The 22354-nt window shown below is 44.3% G+C and overlaps 1 protein-coding gene across 1 annotated transcript in view; it reads right to left on the bottom strand.

The window, feature by feature from the left end:
* The window catches only part of LOC138363343 (uncharacterized), a 31747-nt gene extending 9429 nt beyond the window's left edge, over positions 1–22318 (bottom strand). Inside the window, exons 1-3 of the mRNA XM_069322368.1 lie at positions 22107–22318; positions 6126–6270; positions 5557–5803 (exon numbers count right to left, since the gene is read on the bottom strand). Of these exons, the coding sequence (XP_069178469.1) occupies positions 5557–5803; positions 6126–6270; positions 22107–22318 (604 nt within the window). The remainder of the gene's footprint in view (positions 1–5556; positions 5804–6125; positions 6271–22106) is intronic.
* Positions 22319–22354: the final 36 nt, after the last annotated feature.

Below are 22354 nucleotides of genomic sequence, written 5' to 3'. Positions count from 1 at the left end.
GGGTAGATAGTTGTGCAGGGTGGTAGTTGCGTGGGGTAGATAGTTGTGCAGGGTGGTAGTTGTGTGGGGTAGATAGTTGTGCAGGGTGGTAGTTGTGTGGGGTAGATAGTTGTGTCGGGTGGTAGTTGTGTGGGGTAGATAGTTGTGCAGGGTGGTAGTTGTGTGGGGTAGATAGTTGTGCAGGGTGGTAGTTGTGTGGGGTAGATAGTTGTGTCGGGTGGTAGTTGTGTGGGGTAGATAGTTGTGTAGGGTGGTAGTTGCGTGGGGTAGATAGTTGTGCAGGGTGGTAGTTGCGTGGGGTAGATAGTTGTGCAGGGTGGTAGTTGTGTGGGGTAGATAGTTGTGCAGGGTGGTAGTTGTGTGGGGTAGATAGTTGTGCAGGGTGGTAGTTGTGTGGGGTAGATAGTTGTGTAGGGTGGTAGTTGCGTGGGGTAGATAGTTGTATCGGGTGGTAGTTGTGTGTTAATTAGTAATTGTATCTTCTGGTTTGTGTCTGTGGGGATAACGTTCCTATCAATAATATCTTTCAGAACACTTTCCTCCGTTTTATGAGCCGTGGAAAGGAAGTTCCTGTAAAACCTTGGCTCATAAAATGGAGAAAAGTGTCCTGAAAGATATTATTAATATGAACGTTATCCCCACAGACACCAATCAGAAGATGCAAGTAACAATTTACTACAAAAACAAGAAGACCGCCAACCTACTCATGAAGAAGAACTCTCTAGACACCAAACAGAACGCCTTAAAAGAGACCAACGTCGTCTATGCCCACTTGGGGACTGTCAGCCCCAAAGATCTCAGTATATAGGCAAGACAACAACGTCTCTCTCTCTCTCTAAGCGGTTAACAATGCATAAACAACAGGGCTCCATCAAGGAGCATATAATCTCCTCACACAACCAGACCATCACCAGAGATATCTTAACCTGCAACACTGAAATAATCGACAGGTATAAGGACAGTAGGAGACTGGGCCACTAGACTGAGTTGGAACGCTTTGGCTCTTGTTCATCTGTTAAGTTCTTTTGAATCTGTTTTGCTGTTTTCAACCATTTATGATTCAAAGTTTAGTATACTGAGACGAATGAGTTGGTTTTTCGGTGTAGCATCAATATTCTGCTGGTCGTTGTTGCAACCTGATCTTCAATTATTTCGACGAGAGAAAACAATAGAAGAACAAGTGGAGTCACACCGCATCAGGCTTGGCTACCCATGTACGTGGGAAATAGACTTACACGTTTCTGAAAACTAGCGGAAATATCAACATTGTGGAAAAATTCCCGACAGATTAATGGAACATTTTCTAGCACAGTGCAGCTACAGACCAAACAGGTCCTCGGACGTTATCTAAAGATGTCCGGTGGTCTCTGTCTCATCCCTTTCTTAGACTCGTCCTGTTCGTACCTCTCATCCCATTCTTACCTTTCACCTTCCTCTTACGTTCTAGAAATTACCCTCTTCTCTTATCTGTTATTACGGGCTCACTTTAGCCCGTGCTACTTGGAACGTTTGTTCCAAGGAGCTGAATCTAAAACAACAACATCTCTCCCATCCAGAGACATTGCAGCAGCCATACACAGACTCAGACTTGGTTACAAGTGCTGCTGGGAGGTAGTGAACCCAATAGTTAAAGTGTGTCATATCTGTGGAACAGATACAGAGGCGCCACTATTGTATTACTTACTGGAATGTGAAGCAACTGAAGCCCTGCGCATCAAACTCAACATTCAACCAACAAGAACAGCTTCATTAAAGGCAAAATCACACCGACTACATTGGTTAGAAAAGCAGCTGAAGAATGGGACACACTAGTGAACACTGTGCATCTATTATCTATATCACCAAGATAATGTTATTAAACAAAAGACTAAAGCCAGTGCGCTAGAACAGAAGTGGAATATAAACGGGGGAAAAGGAGGAAACCCCACCTCTGTTTAAAAATTTGACCCAAACATCACAGTAACAAGGTTATCGTGAAACCCGAACTCAATTACGGGCTCACTATAGCCCGTGCTACATGAACATTTCGTTCTGAGTAGCTAAATCTAAAACAACAACAACAACAACATTCTCTCTCCCACAGAGACTCAGAGACACTTCATGATGTTACACGACCAATGATCACATTCACTCCAACAATCTACAACCTACGGGCTATTCATGCTCGTGCCACCTCTTGGATGGCTTAATCTTCATCAATCAATCAACCTCTCTCCCACACACACGGGAGACATCTCCCGTCACGCAGGGCGCAGTCGCACCTCCACAGATCTCCAGAATCAGCTCTTGATACTGGTAATGGCTCAAAAGGGCCACCACTTACGGGCTATTCATGCCCGTGCCACCTTTTGGATGGCTTAATCTTCATCAATCAATCAATCTCCCACACACGCGACTTGATAACTGTCCTGGACGGACCTAACGTTGTTTCTCCATCTTCTGATGTGCGGTTTGGTCATCAATCCTTACGTCACGTTATTGTGACTTATTTTCCGTATTATCTAACAAACTGCAGAGTTACAAACCAAAGAGACCACCGGACATTATCTAACAAACTGCAGAGTTACAAACCAAAGAGACCACCGGACATTATCTAACAAACTGCAGAGTTACAAACAAAATATGATTATTGCTGAGATTTAACAGCGCAGTGGAAATTGTTAAACACATTAGACATTATCTTACTAAAGCCATCATACGTGTTATATAAGTTCATCCGTCGCCTAAGTAAGACTGAAACGAGTAACATTTAGTGGACAAGTCAGAGGCTTACTGCCCAGGCATGAATATCCCTGGAAAATAATATTAGTTTCCAAATTTGGATCTAACGTTGACCAAACCACAACTCAGAAGATGGAGAAGCGACGATGTTTGGGTCCATCCTGGACCATTATCAAGGGAAATATCAGGCAAATATCTAAATTGATATCTTATCAAGATACAAGCAAATATCTAAATTGGATCTACTGATTTATTGTTGATTTAGTTTGCAATCCGCAATGGCTTTCCAAGTGTTAGCAACCATTGTCCTCGCTGCATGGAATTGTTCTCTGAGCAACACACTCGCGTAAGATCTTTGCCGCCTCTGTGAGCTGGTCTCACCTTCGTTAAGACACCTCGCAGCTCAACCATATCACGTGTTACGATGTTTCCACAAATCTCACTGAGCCCACTACAGTTACACAACACGACTCTTCTTAAGAAAACGAGAGACGTTGAGCATAACACAATAGTACAAATGGATGAAAGGGTTTAGCAATGTAAAATAAATTAGCTTCCAGAAACATCAACCCAAGTTAAAACAAGAAAGAATTAATTCAAACTAGGGAAATTTATATTTATTCAAGAAATAAATAACACTAGTTCATAAATGAAATTTAAATTTCGTAAAACAATTTAGCAAGTAATATTACAGAATCAAACTCTTTATAAAGAATCAGGCTTATGATCTCTACCACGAGAGACAACAACGGCACTTCCCTGCACCTTAGATCATCCCTTTCCAAATGACCATCCCTCCTTCCCACACAAGAAGATGAGTTAGGAACAACCTAAGCATCGACCTGAAGCAAGTACAATGCCTCAAGCCAAATTGATGCTGTGGTCAACGATTGCTCCCTCTCCTAAACTACACTGATGGTTCCTTGCACCAGTCCCCTGGTGCCGCTGGGAGTGCAACCTGTCCTCTTAAAAATAACGTTGCTTTTGGCCGTTTGCTCGTATGACCGAAACTGGACGTAATTTGAAAAATGAAAAAAATGAAAATAAATTTTGGATTTTTTTTTTCATCAGCAGTAAGTTAAGGGTCCTCTGATAGGTTAGGTGGGCAGAAAATTCTCATAAAGTTTCAAAACGTTATGAAAAACGTTAGTTGAAAGTTTCCTCTCCTAACCTATCCGCGTAAGCCGGACGACTCAAACAGAAAACGGAACAGTACGTCACTTTTGTGAGTCGATTTCATTTCAAATTACGTCCAAATTTGGCCAAAGTGCGCATACGAGCCAAAAGTGACGATATTTTTAAGAGGACGGGTTGGGGAGTGAAGCTGCAGCGACGGCGGGAGATGGCCTCTACTCTGGATGGAAAGCTCGTGTAACTAACAGGGCCAACTCTGTTATTCAGAGTGGGCCTTGTTATTTATCATTCTACTCTATGTTTTTTTTAGTTTGAGTGCAAGGATTATGGCAAAAACAGAAAGAATTTTTGCCATAATCCTTGCACTCAAACGAGTATGTGAATCCAAAGCTTTCACGTTAATTGTAAGTGATTCCTTGCTATCCTTAACTGACCTCAACTTTCCTAAACATAACTGTGACGTGCTTGTGTCTGAAGCTAGGCACAGATGTAATGAAATAATCAATGAGGGAGTCATAATTTGTCTCCTATGGATTCCTTCCCATATTGGCCTTCGAATGCATAATGGAACTGATGAGTTACCCAGAGAATGTGCTCTTAAAGAATGAGTTGATTATCATGGATTGCCTTTGAGCAGCCTAAGGGTTTATATTCCGAGAACTATAGCAAATTCTGGTACACTTAAGATGAAGGGAAATTCACACCAGTTCACATTTGGTGATGTAATTCACATTTATCATCATTCTATTATGCATGAAGAGTCATGCATCTATGGATCATCCAATATTATCTACTCCCTATCCAAGGTTGGAATAAGGAGTAGATAACAGCACTAATTATGATAGATTAAGGTTTAATTATATTAGGTTAGCTTAGGTTTCATTACATTTTGTTATGTTAATATGGTGTATTATTCTCAAAATGTGAAATATGGAATTTGAAAACTATTTGAGTATACCCTAGAATTTAATACACAGAAAACCAAATTATTCTGACCGCTCCAAAGAAAACTTTAGCATATACTTTTTAGATTTTAAACCAACGAGTTATAAGTTAATAACGTTTTTATTTTAGAATATTCTCTGTTTAGGACAAAGTTTCACTTACTTTTTTACAGGATATTATTTAGAACTGCAATATGACTTCAAATCATCACAAATGTCTATATAACTATCTAGATGGTTTGAGAGGAGTTTGGTGTCTCGTTGTAATGAACCTTCTAGAACAGGCTTCCGAAGTTTGCTTACTGTACGTAGTGCGTGTGGATGAATGGGGTCTTGGAAGTGGGACAGTCGGAAGTATAGTCTGGAGAGGAAGCTTCGGCGTTGCAAGAGTAGATAGAGCCAGGGGCTCAACCCAGCCAGGACGAGAATTTTTCGAAAGATAGCAGAATATATCACATTGAACAAAGCTATAGGGGGATGAGGGGGTTGCAAGAGGGCCGATAAGCTTTTTTGTTTGTTTATTTTTTGTTTCCTTGCTTGATTTTTCATTGCAGCATCACTATCTCAGAGCTCTATTTTTTCATATTCTTCGATTTCTTGTTTTGGCTTCGTGTCTGTCCTGGGTGTCCACATGCGACAGAGTATCGTGGGAGATCCTCGACAATATTTCGGAGTAAGTCGATGGTGACCGCCTGGCCATTTCTGAAAGCGGTGGTTCGACCTGTTGTTGTGTCCAAAATGCCAGGTACTTCGTGACCTTCAAACATGGGCATATGTAACCGATGAGACGTCCAGACTGCATTTTCGGGGCCATACTCATCTACACCTGAGAAATCCTCAAAGTCCACATGCTCGTCTGAAGATGCGTAGTCCTCTTCGTCCTGTGTCGTCAGTATTACTGCTTTCTCTGTGTTGTGTACCGCTGTCAGCGTCGACTGGGTGCCCGCAGTTGTCGTCGTCCGTGGCGTGTCCGCAGGTGTCGTCGTCAGCCGTGGGACTTCGGTCTGGTGACTACAATTCCATATTCAGTCACTGGTGCCAGTACAGGAGCAATGCCATTTGCTTTCAGAACCGAAGCAAATTGAACCGCGTGGCCCGTTCACTGTTCTGAGGAGCAAGTTGTGAACTTGTTTTGCCACTCTGCCCGCATATGCAGTGATGACCTGGATGTGGATGTTCTGGATGGATGTCGGCGTCTCTGGTTTAGGTGGGTCCTGCTGCTGAGACTTGTTTGGGCGACCAGTCCATACGGTCGTAGTCTGCATCTGCTATAGAAGGGAGGCTCGGAACTGGTCAGGTCCAAGGTCTAACGTCGCGGCGGCTTACCTCTGAGTGGTCGGCGGCGTGGTGGTTTTCTTTATAATCTAACTTTTTGTGCAGAGGTAGGAGGTTGCGGCGTGCTGTTCTCCGCAGTTTGCGCATTTCTTGGTGGTGGCGGTAGTCCTTGTAGTTGTGAGTACCGGAGCATGAGCTGCACTTAGCCGTTTGTTCTGGTCACTTTTTGGAGAAGTGCTCATAACTGAAGCACTTGTAGCACTGTCTCACGTTGTAGACCTTCGCCATGGCGATCTGGTTTGGTGAGATGATTCCAAAGCCTAGAGGTGATTTCTCTAGCTTTCAAGGACAAATCTAGACATTTATAAGTGTGGGCCATGCCAAACTTTACGATTAACCTAACCCTCCTTAATCGTAGGGTGCGGCGAAGGATAGGGTGAGGTGATTGTTGCCCGACTTCAGCATCTAGCTGTCCACCAGGTCTTACATCTTCACTCTGGCTCAATGGAGGACCATCGAACAGTTGTATGTTCGAAGTCGAATTCATCCGAATGTTGATTACCGGTGTCAGCTCCCGAATGAACACAGCCTCTATCTTGAGGTTATCGTGAGATGATTTCGGGGCTTTAGTGTCCCCGCGGCCCGGTCCTCGACCAGGCCTCCACCCCCAGGAAGCAGCCCGTGACAGCTGACTAACACCCAGGTACCTATTTCACTGCTAGGTAACAAGGGCATAGAAGTGAAAGAAACTCTGCCTACACACAGAGATCACACTAACGTGATGCATCAAATGAACAAATCCACAAGGGCCGTGACGAGGATTCGAATCTGCGTCCGGGAGCATCCCAGACACTGCCTTAATCGACTGAGCTACGACAGGGTAAACTCTGCCCATTGTTTCTCTCCGGCGCCCGGGATCGAACCCGGGACCACAGGATCACAAGTCCAGCGTGCTGTCCGCTCGGCCGACCGGCTCCCTCCTCTAGTATACAAAGCCTTCTACGATCGTCGGTGCGTGTGATAACTGTCGTAATCGTCGATGCGTGGGATTACTGTTGTGTCTTTCCCTATGTCTTGGCGATTCAGGATTGAGTTCTGGTATTGAGAATGATCATTATATATATATATATATATATATATATATATATATATATATATATATATATATATTATATATATTATATATATATATATATATATATATATATATATATGTCGTACCTAATAGCCAGAACACACTTCTCAGCCTACTATGCAAGGCCTGATTTGCCTAATAAGCCAAGTTTTCCTGAATTAATATATTTTCTTTAATTTTTTGTTATGAAATGATAAAGCTAACCCATTTCATTATGTATGAGGTCAATTTTTTTTATTGGAGTTAAAATTAACGTAGATATATGACCGAACCTAACCAACCCTACCTAACCTAACCTAACCTATCTTTATAGGTAAGGTTAGGTTAGGTAGCCGAAAAAGTTAGGTTAGGTTAGGTTAGGGTAGGTTAGGTAGACGAAAAAACAATTAATTCATGAAAACTTGGCTTACTAGGCAAATTCGGGGCCTTGCATAGTAGGCTGAGAAGTGCGTTCTGGCTATTAGGTACGACATATATATATATATATATATATATATATATATATTATATATATATATATATAGTATATATATATATATATAATATATATATATATATATATATATATATATATATATATGAGCCTAGGAGTGGAAGACAGCAGTCCAAGTGAATGAAATGTTTATTATCCACAGTGTAACTAGCGCTTCATAAGACTTATTCTCATAAGATTGTTATTTGCTTAGCTAAATGAACTGTGGGGTTGAGTAGACGGGTCGATATTGTGCCTCCGTAACCGCCCACCAGCGCCGCGGGACGGGGATGGGGTGCATAATAGATGAGCAAAGTCAATGAAATCATTGGAAGCATGCAAGCATCGGTTGAATATGTAAATGAGTAGGAGTGAGTGGATAAGTTCATGAGTGGGAGTGTTTGGATAAGTTAATGAGTGGGTGTGGTTGGATAAGTTAATGAGTGGGTGTGGTTGGATAAGTTAATGAGTGGGTGTGGTTGGATAAGTTAATGAGTGGGTGTGGTTGGATAAGTACATGAGTTAGAGTGGTTGGATAAGTGCATGAGTTAGAGTGGTTGGATAAGTGCATGAGTTAGGGTGGTTGGATAAGTGCATGAGTTAGGGTGGTTGGATAAGTGCATGAGTTAGGGTGGTTGGATAAGTGCATGAGTTAGGGTGGTTGGATAAGTGCATGAGTTAGGGTGGTTGGATAAGTGCATGAGTTAGGGTGGTTGGATAAGTGCATGAGTTAGGGTGGTTGGATAAGTGCATGAGTTAGGGTGGTTGGATAAACATAGTCCCGTCACATGGGTAGATAAGCTTGTCAGAAACCTATATTCTCATCTGTCTGATTATTAACTCTTGCCAAAGATCTTAATAGAGCTCCGAGACTTAACAGCTTGCTCGGTCCTGACTAGGGATGACAACCAACGCTAATGACCAATTACAACAGCTGAGGGGCTATAGATAGTTGTCTGAAAGCTCTCGTTTCAGATCAAACACATTTCCTTAACCGTGTTAGTTAGCTCTTGTTTATGCCAATTGGACGCTTGAAACTTGCCCTCTGGTGGTGGTTGTGTGTGTGTGTGTGTGTGTGTGTGTGTGTGTGTGTGTGTGTGTGTGTGTGTGTGTGTGTGTGTGTGTGTGTGTGTGTGTGTGTGTGTGTGTGTGTACTCACCTAGTTGTGTCTGCAGGATCGAGCATTGACTCTTGGATCCCGCCTTTCGAGCATCGGTTGTTTACAGAAATGACTCCTGTCCCATTTCCCTATCATACCTGGTTTTAAAATTATGAATAGTATTTGCTTCCACAACCTGTTCCTGAAGTGCATTCCATTTTCCACTACTCTCACGCTAAAAGAAAACTTCCTAACATCTCTGTGACTCATCTGAGTTTCAAGCTTCCATCCATGTCCTCTCGTTCTGTTACTATTCCGTGTGAACATTTCGTCTATGTCCACTCTGTCAATCCCTCTGAGTATCTTATACGTTCCTATCATGTCCCCCCTCTCCCTTCTTCTTTCTAGTGTCGTAAGGCACAGTTCCCTCAGGCGCTCCTCATACCCCATCCCTCGTAGCTCTGGGACGAGTCTCGTTGCAAACCTCTGAACCTTTTCCAGTTTCATTATATGCTTCTTCAGATGGGGACTCCATGATGAGGCGGCATACTCTAAGACTGGCCTCACGTAGGCAGTGTAAAGCGCCCTAAATGCCTCCTTACTTAGGTTTCTGAATGATGTTCTAACTTTTGCCAGTGTAGAGTACGCTGCTGTCGTTATCCTATTAATATGTGCCTCAGGAGATAGATTAGGTGTTACGTCCACCCCCAGGTCTCTTTCACGCGTCGTTACAGGTAGGCTGTTCCCCTTCATTGTGTACTGTCCCTTTGGTCTCCTATCTCCTAGTCCCATTTACATAACTTTACATTTGCTCGTGTTGAATTCTAGTAGCCATTTCTCTGCAATCTGTTCAGGTCCTCTTGGAGGATCCTGCAATCCTCATCTGTTACAACTCTTCTCATCAACTTTGCATCATCCGCAAACATCGACATGTAGGACTCTACGCCTGTAAACATGTCGTTAACATATACAAGAATAGAATTGGTCCCAGCACCGATCCTTGTGGTACTCCACTTGTTACTGTTCGCCAGTCCGACTTCTCGCCCCTTACCGTAACTCTTTGGCTCCTTCCTGTTAGGTAGTTCCTTATCCATGCTAGGACCTTTCCCCCACCCCCGCCTGCCTCTCCCTCCCTGCCAACCCCTCCCGTGTGTGTGTGTGTGTGTGTACTCACCTCACCTATTTGTACTCACCTATTTGTGCTTGCGGGGGTTGAGCTTTGGCTCTTTGGTCCCGCCTCTCAACTGTTAATCAACTGGTGTACAGATTCCTGAGCCTACTGGGCTCTATCATATCTACATTTAAAACTGTGTATGGAGTCAGCCTCCACCACATCACTGCCTAATGCATTCCATCCGTTAACTACTCTGACACTGAAAAAGTTCCCTCTAACGTCTCTGTGGCTCATGTGGGTACTCTGTTTCCACCTGTGTCCCCTTGTTCGCGTCCCACCAGTGTTGAATAGTTTATCCTTGTTTACCCGGTCGATTCCCCTGAGGATTTTGTAGGTTGTGATCATGTCTCCCATTACTCTTCTGTCTTCCAGTGTCGTAAGGTGCATTTCCCGCAGCCTTTCCTCGTAACTCATGCCTCTTAGTTCTGGGACTAGTCTAGTGGCATACCTTTGGACTTTTCCAGCTTCGTCTTGTGCTTGACAAGGTACGGGCTCCATGCTGGGGCCCCATACTCCAGGATTGGTCTTACATATGTGGTGTACAAGATTCTGAATGATTCCTTACACAGGTTCCTGAACGCTGTTCTGATGTTAGCCAGCCTCACATATGCCGCAGACGTTATTCTTTTTATGTGGGCTTCAGGAGACAGGTTTGGTGTGATATCAACTCCTAGATCTTTCTCTCTGTCTGTTTCATTAAGTACTTCATCTCCTATTCTGTATCCTGTGCCTGGCCTCCTGTTTCCTCTGCTTAGTTTCATTACTTTGCATTTACTCGGGTTGAACTTCAACAGCCATTTGTTGGACCATTCACTCAGTCTGCCTAGGTCCTCTTGTAGCCTCCTACTATCGTCCTCAGTTTCAATCCTCCTCATAATTTTTGCATCATCGGCAAACATTGAGAGAAACGATTCTATACCTCTGGGAGATCATTTACATATTTCAGAAACAGTATAGGTCCAAGGACTGACCCCTGCGGGACTCCACTCGTAACGTCTCGCCAATCTGAGACCTTACCCCTCACACTGACTCGTTGTCTCCTGTTGCTTAGGTACTCCTGTATCCAACGGAGTACATTCCCTTTCACTCCAGCCTGCATCTCCAGCTTTTTCACTAGCCTCTTGTGTGGCACTGTATCAAAGGCTTTCTGACAATCCAAAAATATGCAGTATGCCCACCCTTCTCTTTCTTGCCTTATTTTTGTTGCCTGGTCGTAGAATTCAAGTAACCCTGTGAGGCAGGACCTATCATCCCTGAATCCATGTTGGTGCTGTGTTACAAAGTTCTTTCGCTCCAGGTGCTCCCCTAGCTTTCTTCGCACAATTTTCTCCATCAGCTTGCATGGTATGCAGGTTAGGGACACTGGCCTGTAATTCAGTGAATCCTGTCTATCCCCTTTCTTGTATATCGGGACTACGTTGTGTGTGTGGGGGGGGGGTGTGATGGTGGTGTTCGGTGGTGGTGTGTGGTGGTGTTCGGTGGTGTGTGGTGGTGGTGTATAGCAGTAGTGGTGGAGGTGGAGGTGGTGGTGTGTTGTAGTGGTGGTAGTGGTGGTTAATGTGTGGTGAGTGGTGTTGGTAGTGGTAGTAGTTCTTACTAGCTGAACTAACCATCAATATTTTCAGCGGAATGAGGTCTAGCACTGTATGCCCCCGTCTACGCTTTCTACCTGTTGCGTTATAATTGAACTATTCTGATTGCAAATTTATTATGAATCTGGCCTTAAAATTGTAGATGGAGGAGGCTTCCAGAGCTTCTTCTTTCTTTTCACTCCACTTGTTGACCAACCCTTCCAGGGTACGTGAATTTCTATAAATTCTTTCGGCTCATTTGCGTTTCCAGCTTCCACTTGTATCCTACTTTCTCCCATTATTCCCCTTAGTTGCTTGTATGTTCCGATCATTTTAACCTTTTTCGTCTATTCTCTAGCATTATGTGCGGATTCCATGCCAGTGCTGCATATGTTAGTATTGTTAGTTAGTATTGGTCTAACATATGTTGCGTAGATTGCCTTGGAGTCGTGATTTCCAAATGATCTTCCTATATTTGCCAGCGTCTCATATGCTGCCGATGTTATCTTGTTTATGTGTGCCTCCGGTGAGAGTGTCGGAATTATATCAACTTTCTCTGATATCCAACCTGCATATAAGAAAATAAAAAAAGTGGACGTTTCGGTCCATTCTGGACCATTATTAAGTCGTGTGATAGAAAGAGAGTGGAAGAGTTAAAGAATAAGAGGGGAAGAGAGTGAGATGAAAGGTGAAATGATTGAAAGAGAAACCTGATTATAAAAATATGAAAGGTAAAAATACGATGGAAGATCAAAATAATATTACACAAAAGTTTCCTGTCTCAATCTCCTTATTAAAAATTTTAGATATCAGTTGATAAAATACCTCTACAGCCATGGTGAGATTAAGTCAGGTCCCATTGATTTTGTCGCATCTAGTTACTTCACATGTTTTTGTTAACTCTTCTACAGTGACTACAATGTCATCCGTTGTTTCTTCTGGCATTTCATCCTTGGTCGCCATGATGGTTCTATTGTAAAGACCTCCTGAAATCTTTTGTTGACTTCCTCATATATGTCCTTATCATTTTCTGAGAGAATTCCTCCTTGTCTACTCAATCTGAGTATGTGGTCTCTCACTGTTGATTTTCTCCTTATACGGCTATTGAACATATGGGGACTATGCAGAACATATGCAGATTATGTAGATTATCTAGACATGTGCAGACCATGAACATATGCAGACCATGAACATATGCAGACCATGAACATGTGCAGACTATAAAACATCTTTGGTCGGTCCATAGCTTTTGTCATAATGGCATTTTCAAATTGTCTCTCTCAGCTTCCCTCCTAAATCTAATGTGTTCATTTCTGGTCTTCTGTAATGCCTCTTTATTATCCTTTGTTCCTTGTGAATATGGTGGTAGTGGTGATGGTAATGGTGGTAGGGGTGATGGTGGTAGTGGTGATGGTAATGGTGGTAGTGGTGATGGTAATGGTGGTAGTGGTGATGGTAATGGTGGTAGTGGTGATGGTAATGGTGGTAGTGGTGATGGTAATGGTGGTAGTGGTGATGGTAATGATGGTAGTGGTGATGGTAATGGTGGTAGTGGTGATGGTAATGGTGGTAGTGGTGATGGTAATGGTGGTAGTGGTGATGGTGGTAGTGGTGATGGTAATGGTGGTAGTGGTGATGGTGGTAGTGGTGATGGTGGTAGTGGTGATGGTAATGGTGGTAGTGGTGATGGTGGTAGTGGTGATGGTAATGGTGGTAGGGGTGATGGTAATGGTGGTAGTGGTGATGGTAATGGTGGTAGTGGTGATGGTAATGGTGGTAGTGGTGATGGTAATGGTGGTAGTGGTGATGGTCGTAGTGGTGATGGTAATGGTGGTAGTGGTGATGGTGGTAGTGGTGATGGTGGTAGTGGTGATGGTAATGGTGGTAGTGGTGATGGTGGTAGTGGTGATGGTAATGGTGGTAGTGGTGATGGTAATAGTGGTAGTGGTAATGGTGGTAGTGGTGATGGTAATGGTGGTAGTGGTGATGGTGGTAGTGGTGATGGTAATGGTGGTAGTGGTGATGGTGGTAGTGGTGATGGTAATGGTGGTAGTGGTGATGGTGGTAGTGGTGATGGTAATGGTGGTAGTGGTGATGGTGGTAGTGGTAGTGGTGATGGTGGTAGTGGTGATGGTAATGGTGGTAGTGGTGATGGTGTAGTGGTGATGGTAATGGTGGTAGTGGTGATGGTGGTAGTGGTGATGGTAATGGTGGTAGTGGTGATGGTGGTAGTGGTGATGGTAATGGTGGTAGTGGTGATGGTAATAGTGGTAGTGGTAATGGTGGTAGTGGTGATGGTAATAGTGGTAGTGGTGATGGTGGTAGTGGTGATGGTAATAGTGGTAGTGGTGATGGTGGTAGTGGTGATGGTAATAGTGGTAGTGGTAATGGTGGTAGTGGTGATGGTAATAGTGGTAGTGGTGATGGTGGTAGTGGTGATGGTAATAGTGGTAGTGGTAATGGTGGTAGTGGTGATGGTAATAGTGGTAGTGGTGATGGTGGTAGTGGTGATGGTAATAGTGGTAGTGGTAATGGTGGTAGTGGTGATGGTAATAGTGGTAGTGGTGATGGTGGTAGTGGTGATGGTAATGGTGGTAGTGGTGATGGTGGTAGTGGTGATGGTAATGGTGGTAGTGGTGATGGTGGTAGGGGTGATGGTAATGGTGGTAGTGGTGATGGTGGTAGGGGTGATGGTAATAGTGGTAGTGGTGATGGTGGTAGTGGTGATGGTAATGGTGGTAGTGGTGATGGTGGTAGGGGTGATGGTAATGGTGGTAGTGGTGCATATGGAGGTGTCTGGAGCTGTATCCAGCTTAGTAATCTCATCTCACTCTCTCCCCTCCTGTGTGTAATATTTTCCTTTGCTCTCAACCGTTTCCCCCTTCTCCCTTTACTTCCACTCTCTCTCTCTCTCTCTCTCTCTCTCTCTCTCTCTCTCTCTCTCTCTCTCTCTCTCTCTCTCTCTCTCTCTCTCTCTGTCTCTCTCTCTCTCTCTCTCTCTCTCTCTCTATCTCTCTCTCTTTCTCTCTCTCTCTCTCTTGCCCCCGTCTCCCCTCCTTCTCCCCCCACCTCGACCTTGACTAAAGCACTGCCGCCTCCACCATATCGATTTCGAATAGTGTTTCAAGGCGGCTGTGGCCCCGGGGGGACGTGGCCACATGGCTTATGGCCCTTATGAAAATTTCCCCTGGTGGTCCGCCAAACATTTGTGGCTCGAATCATGTATAGCCGCTACATGATTTACTGTTGGTGAACAGTAACCCGTTTACTGTTGGTGAGGAGTTAGTAAAGCCTTGCATCTTAGAGGTTGTACGAGGACATTTTGGGTCCTCAGGAGCGAGTTGTCCTCAGTCCTCAGACGTTAGGAAGGAGGTTGTTGGTTGTCTTGACTTAGCTGGATGTTCAGACGACTTACCACTAGTTCAGAAGTATTTAATGCTCTTGCTGGGTAGTTTCCAGCGCCGAGCTGAGACTGGAGCACCTGGCTGTCCACTCACTGTGGGATCCACCTGGAGCACCTGGCTGTCCACTCACTGTGGGATCCACCTGGAGCACCTGACTGTCCACTCACTGTGGGATCCACCTGGAGCACCTGGCTGTCCACTCACTGTGGGATCCACCTGGAGCACCTGGCTGTCCACTCACTGTGGGATCCACCTGGAGCACCTGGCTGTCCACTCACTGTGGGATCCACCTGGAGCACCTGGCTGTCCACTCACTGTAGGATCCACCTGGAGCACCTGGCTGTCCACTCACTGTGGGATCCACCTGGAGCACCTGGCTGTCCACTCACTGTAGGATCCACCTGGAGCATGGAGCTGCAGAGAAGCCCTCTTCTGAACTAATCACTGTCATGAATAATGTGGTGAAGTTCATTAATGAAATCCGTAGTCGAGCAAGATAAAGAAATGTTTCCACTTTTGGGAGACTATATGATTGCTGCTGAGGTGAACCTGGAAGTCATATTCAACATAATATGTCAATATTGAAGGCGTTAGCTGAAAACTTTAATAAATATTTCACCTGGCTTTTCACCACATAGGACCAGAGGGTTTGTGAATTCCCGGGGACGAGGCCACATGGTTGGGCAGCACACGAGGCCAGGTGGCTTGTGAACACTAGGGAACACAACCACATCACTTGTGGGTACTTGGGGACGAGGCCTCGTGGCTCGTGTGCACCTTGGGACCAGGTCACACAGGATTTTGTAGCACCTGAGGCATAATATAGACGGGTGAGTAAACATAAGGTAAGGAATAGGGGAATAGTGTGGCAAAGAAGTCAATCCAACACTGGGTAAGGCGGTGGGCGGGAGAACTCAGTAGAGGTGTCGTTGTCCGGTGCTTTTGGGTGAGATCTGGATCTGAGTGTAGCCAAAGATCTGAGTGTACTTTGAGTTTGATTGGCTTCCTTCCCCATTATTCCCCTATTCCTCACCTGAAGTTTGAATGCCCCTTCGACTCCTATAAAAGCCAGGAATTGTCCAGGCTTTTATAGGATTATACAACTTTTACAGAGTATATCCAGGCTTTTATAGTGTTATACAACAAATTTTCGAGCTGTTATGGACGTTGAATCAATGACAGAAACGTTGATGAGCTGTATACCCTGGAAAACACAAACCGAAACTGTCTCTATTTTCCGCTTGTTACAACTTGTAATAAAGTTGTTACATCTTGGCTTAACGTGTTTATGACGTATTAGAACGTTGTTACAACTTGCTATATTGGTTGTTATAACTGGTTAGGAGGTGTTAAGACTTGTTCGAACGTTGTACCAACGTCGTAGTTATGGTGTCTGTTTGGGGGGTAGTGACATGACCAACTGAGTATATAACAAAGAAGGATGATATAAAGTAATGTGTCATATGGGCCAATATACCTCAGACAGTTTCCTTACTTACATCCTCATGGTAGCTGAGGCAGTGTGCTGGATATTAGGCCTGGTCTTGAAGACGGTAGAATGTGCCTCAGTGTGAACTGGTTGTTAATAATTGGTTAAGATTGTTTGATGCGTAATGCTTCGCCGATGTCTATTATCTTCTATTATCATTGTATCGTCCATTATTCTGTTGTCGGCCAGGATATCTCTGATGGGTATAAAAACGATGTGATCTTTGATAGAGCCTTATTGCTTGAGCATATTCAAAGACCTCCAAGGAGATGCTGATGTCTTGCCTATATATTGAGAACGGTGGTGCTGACAGTCGCCAAATGGACATGAAAAGGCAATGACGACTTTCGTTTCTTTCACGAAAGTCGTCATTGCCTTTTTTTCACGGCGTTGCACTGGGCGCTCATGAGCGAGCTGATGGTCTAATTTTGTAGTAAACTGTGAACTATATCTTCTGTTTAGTGTCGGTATGGATCACGTGTTATACAGAGATGTCTTTCAGGACTATCGTCTCTGCTTTGTGAGCTGCTGAAAAGAGGTTCCTCTAGAAAATTATAATTGATTGGACAGATTCTGGCCCACTGCCTCCATAGGTATTGTAAAGAGCTTCAGGGAAAACATGCTTATCAACGACACGTGACAGGCAAAATAAAATTGCCAAATAAACTTTGGAGAGATTATTTTTTAAACTTTTTCCCGAGACAAAAAAAATCAATAACTTAATCAGTCTGACATTGTTGTGTTTATTAAATTTTCACTAAATATGCCATTCCCCCCCCCCCTGGCTCTTTATATGATAAGTGAGGAGTAAATTGGCCAGAGTGCCAGGCTTAATTGCTCCGGTAAACACTAATGGCTTCGATCTAGAAGACGGAGGGAAGATCTTATGTCGTCACGAGTGGTTTACAAGGTCATCTGTGACGTCACGAGTGGTTTACAAGGTCATCTGTGACGTCACGAGTGGTTTACAAGGTCATCTGTAACGTCACGAGTGGTTTACAAGGTCATCTGTGACGTCACGAGTGGTTTACAAGGTCATCTGTGACGTCGCGAGTGGTTTACAAGGTCATCTGTGACGTCGCGAGTGGTTTACAAGGTCATCTGTGACGTCACGAGGGGTTTACAAGGTCATCTGTAACGTCACGAGTGGTTTACAAGGTCATCTGTGACGTCACGAGTGGTTTACAAGGTCATCTGTAACGTCACGAGTGGTTTACAAGGTCATCTGTGACGTCACGAGTGGTTTACAAGGTCATCTGTGACGTCACGAGTGGTTTACAAGGTCATCTGTGTCGTCACGAGTGGTTTACAAGGTCATCTGTGTCGTCACGAGTGGTTTACAAGGTCATCTGTGTCGTCACGAGTGGTTTACAAGGTCATCTGTGTCGTCACGAGTGGTTTACAAGGTCATCTGTGTCGTCACGAGTGGTTTACAAGGTCATCTGTGTCGTCACGAGTGGTTTACAAGGTCATCTGTGTCGTCACGAGTGGTTTACAAGGTCATCTGTGTCGTCACGAGTGGTTTACAAGGTCATCTGTGTCGTCACGAGTGGTTTACAAGGTCATCTGTGACGTCACGAGTGGTTTACAAGGTCATCTGTGTCGTCACGAGTAGTTTACAAGGTCATCTGTGTCGTCACGAGTGGTTTACAAGGTCATCTGTGACGTCACGAGTGGTTTACAAGGTCATCTGTGTCGTCATGAGTGGTTTACAAGGTCATCTGTGTCGTCACGAGTGGTTTACAAGGTCATCTGTGTCGTCACTAGTGGCTTACAAGGTCATCTGTGTCGTCACTTGTGGTTTACAAGGTCATCTGTGACGTTAGCACTCAGGGGCGACTGGGTTGTTCTGCCGAGTTAAAGGCTTTTGTTATTACATGAAGAAGATTTGGAAGGTGGCAAGAAGGAGAGGAAGAGAGACAAAGAGAGAGGGAAAGGAAGTGAAGGGAGAGTAGGAGAGGAAGACAAGCGAGAGAGAATAGAAGAGGTAAGAAATTGTGTAGGAGACTAAGGCAAGAGAAAGAGGGAAATGAAAGCAAGAGTGAGTGGGAAAGGAAGAGTGTGGCATGGTGGGAGAGGAGGTAAGGTAGCGTAGACCATTAACAAGTGACCAGAATACCTGCCCCTCGACCACCAGTAAACTCTTCACACAATAACACCCGAGCACATGACAGACAACAATTGTTTTGTTTATTAACACATTAGGTACAACTGCATTAGTGCAGCTACCCTAGACTATATGAAGTGGAGTACAGTGTGTCAAAAAAGCTAACTAGGTGATGCTATAAAATCCCCATCACACAGGATGGTTAGTCATACAGAGGAATGTGATAAGCGGTCTGCACTGGCAGACTCCGGATGCATTTTGAGGATATCAACAACACAAGATTGAATAAGGTAGCAGTGGTAATACAAGTCCCCATCTCGCAGGATGGTTAGTCATACAGGGCCATGTGTTTAGTAGCCTGCACTGGCAAATTTTGGGTACACTGTGAGGATATCTTCAAGAATACGAGAGGGAATAAAGTAATTGCAAAGCTCCAGGTACCTCATGCCAACTGGTCTGAAAGGTTTAATAACTGGGCATTCGGTGATGTAGTGCGGGAGATCGTGCCGTAGTTCCTGCTCACAGAGTGTACACCTGGAGTGCTCAGGATTGGGAGATCCGTCACCTGCAGCCACCTGCCACAGGTAACGGTAACCCATCCTGATCCTGGCAACCACTGTGTCGCACAGTCTAGTGGACGTTTTGTGCTGCCCATAGATGTAGGTTTCAGATCTGAACAAATCATAGCTTTTTATACTAGTACTTTCAAGTCGTTGGGAGTCAGTAAGTTCTTTCCTATCAGATCCGATTTTTTTTTTTATTACGATATGAGGTACATCCGCATTAGTGCAGCTACCCTAGACTATATGAAGTGGAGTACAGTGTGTCAAAAAAGCTAACTAGGTGATGCTAAGAAATCCCCATCACACAGGATGGTTAGTCATACAGAGACATGTGATAAGCGGTCTGCACTGGCAGACTCCGGATGCATTTTGAGGACATCAACAACACAAGAGTGAATAAGGCAGCAGTGGTAATACAAGTCCCCATCTCGCAGGATGGTTAGTCATACAGAGCGAGTGTTTTGTGTACGTACTAAAGTCTATGGGCTCTGGGCAGAACATTTCACATTTTCAGACTTCGTGAAGGAGGAGCATTGGGGGGGATGTGTCCCCCTAATACGGACGGAGGGGGGTACTAGGCCTACTCCAAGAATCCTATGACACTCCCGGAAAATCATCCTTAATCTTGCAATGTTTAATGAGGTTAACCCCACCCGTCTGACCTCCAACCCAAGCAAATAGGCTAACAAACAGACAATATATTCATAGATAGAGATAAGAATAAAGAAAACTACAGAAGATCTATTGGCCTATATGAGGCAGCTCCTATTTACACCCAACAAATTCAGGACATTACACTTTTTCACATAGAATTGTATCCGCTACTTTTTGCCCTGTTCTGAAATTTGAAGAGGTTTTCTTGGAGTTCTGCGAAGTCCTTATTCAAATTAACGATTTACCCATCTCTCTCTCTCTCTGGTTCGCTGCAAATTTGCTGATATCACTGTTTACACGAACATCTAGGTCGTTGTGGACATGTAAACAATAATGGCCCCCAAGACACACCACTGAGACGCACTAACTCCGCTTCCAACCCTTCCACCAGGCGCCGGTCCAAACGAGGACGTTCCCTCGAATGCTGTTATCCCCAGCGCTCCTGATCAGTCTCTAGTGGGGCGGGCACAGTGGCGGTGGTCTTATTAAGATCAAGATAGACATGATAACAGTTATTGCTGTCGACTCCCTCGCAGGAAATCATGATGATAGCAGCCCGTCCTCGTAAGACTTCCCAACGTCAAGAAACTGTTGTACTAAAGTGCCCGTATCCTAACCTACCAGAAGACCCAGAACAGAAGACGGGACAGTATGTAAATTTCACGGCCTTTTTTCTAGTATGACAGTTTTTTGGCCTTACGTAGAATATACGTCAAAATGCGACGTTCTATTGGGACAGGTTGATAGACCTCTATCAGACCAAATGTGTTAATGTGTTTTGTCATTAAATTTGCTATTATGAATGATCGTTCGCTCATTTGACGGATGAAAGTTAATTTCAGGTTATTGTGAGCTTCGTCTCGTAAGATGAGAGCGTTCAGACGTGACTGTCTCTGGTGACCTCCTTGCTGGCTCCCTGATGAGGTGTAGGGTGGATGGATATATATATACATACATATATATATATATATATATATATATATATATATATATATATATATATATATATATATATATATATGGGGGATAGAAATGGTTGGGCACCTTTCCTTTCACGTAATGCGCCTGTTTACTTAGCAGTAAGTAGGTGAATTTTGTGGGATTGCATCCTGGGCGGGGCCAGTAATGGGTGGGGTCAGAACCTCAATATAAGCCTAACGTGTATGAATACACTCTGGCTGCCTGTCCCCCCCCCGACACAATGAATTATTATTATTGTAATTTCTGGGGGTCTCCAGCTTCCACCAGGGCTTCCTTCTTCCCCCGTCATTTTATTTATTTATTTATTTATTTATTTATTTATTTATTTATTTATTTATTTATTTATTTATTTATTTATTTATTTATTTATATACAAGAAGGTACATTGGGTTTGAGAGAGTACATAGCATAGTATTTACAATCTTGTAAAGCCACTAGTACGCGCAGCGTTTCGGACAGGTCATCGTCATTATGTATACTGTTTACCTGTGCCAGGTATAGTGTGACGTGTACACGACGTGTCGTGGTCGTGTCTCGCTCCCACGGCCTCCTTCCCTCGTCATCTGCCTCTATATGCTGTTGACCAGACCACACACTAGAAGGTGAAGGGACGACGACGTTTCGGTCCGTCCTGGACCATTCTCAAGTCGATTGTTCCTGTATCCGTATCGACTTGAGAATGGTCCAGGACGGCCCGAAACGTTGTCGTCCTTTCACCTTCTAGTGTGTGGTCTGGTCAACATACTTTAGCCACGTTATTGTGACTCATCTCCTGCATATGTTGTTCTCTCATTAGGTTTTATTATGTATTGGGAGGAAAAAATTATAGGTTCATTATAAATCCAACGGGAACAGAGGTGCTGGAGAGAAACTGGAACAGACTGGTACAGTCACCTCGAGGTGGGAATAACTGTGGAAAACCGTAGAGAGAAAGAGAGAGAGAGAGAGAGAGAGAGAGAGAGAGAGAGAGAGAGAGAGAGAGAGAGAGAGAGAGAGAGAGAGAGAGAGAGAGAGAGAGAGAGGGGGGGAGGAGGAGGGGTAAGGGGAAGGGGGGGTTATAGGGAGGGGGGGAGGGTATGGGTAGGGGGAGGGGAGAGGGGGGTTATGGGGTAGGGGAGGGGGGAGGAAGCAGAAAGAACACTGTGGTAAGCAGGTGCTTCCTGATACTCTCGAGGGATTCAACCACGGAGTCGACGCAGGATTAACGACATAACTCTGCATGTCAAATCCCTCCCAGGAGCGCCACCTCACGTATTGGAGAGCAATACCCAAATAAAACTGACGGTTTTTCATCGCAGGGTAACACTACGTCGGATACAACAAAATCAAGCAATGTTTCCGACAGAACAAACGAGCCTTAACAATTTTGTTAACGAATAATACCTTCCTGCATGCTCCATGTCTGCATGCTCCATGTCTGCATGCTCCATGTCTGCATGCTCCATGTCTGCATGCTCCATGTCTGCATGCTCCATGTCTGCATGCTCCACGTCTGCATGCTCCACGTCTGCATGCTCCACGTCTGCATGCTCCACGTCTGCATGCTCCATGTCTGCATGCTCCATGTCTGCATGCTCCACGTCTGCATGCTCCATGCTTGCCTGCCTCTTGTGTTTCTCAGAGATAAATAA

Source organism: Procambarus clarkii, chromosome 10 (assembly GCF_040958095.1).
Source record: "Procambarus clarkii isolate CNS0578487 chromosome 10, FALCON_Pclarkii_2.0, whole genome shotgun sequence".
NCBI lineage: Eukaryota > Metazoa > Arthropoda > Malacostraca > Decapoda > Cambaridae > Procambarus > Procambarus clarkii.
The sequence above is the reverse complement of the archived record's forward strand: the minus strand, read 5'-3'. Positions and strand labels throughout refer to the sequence as shown.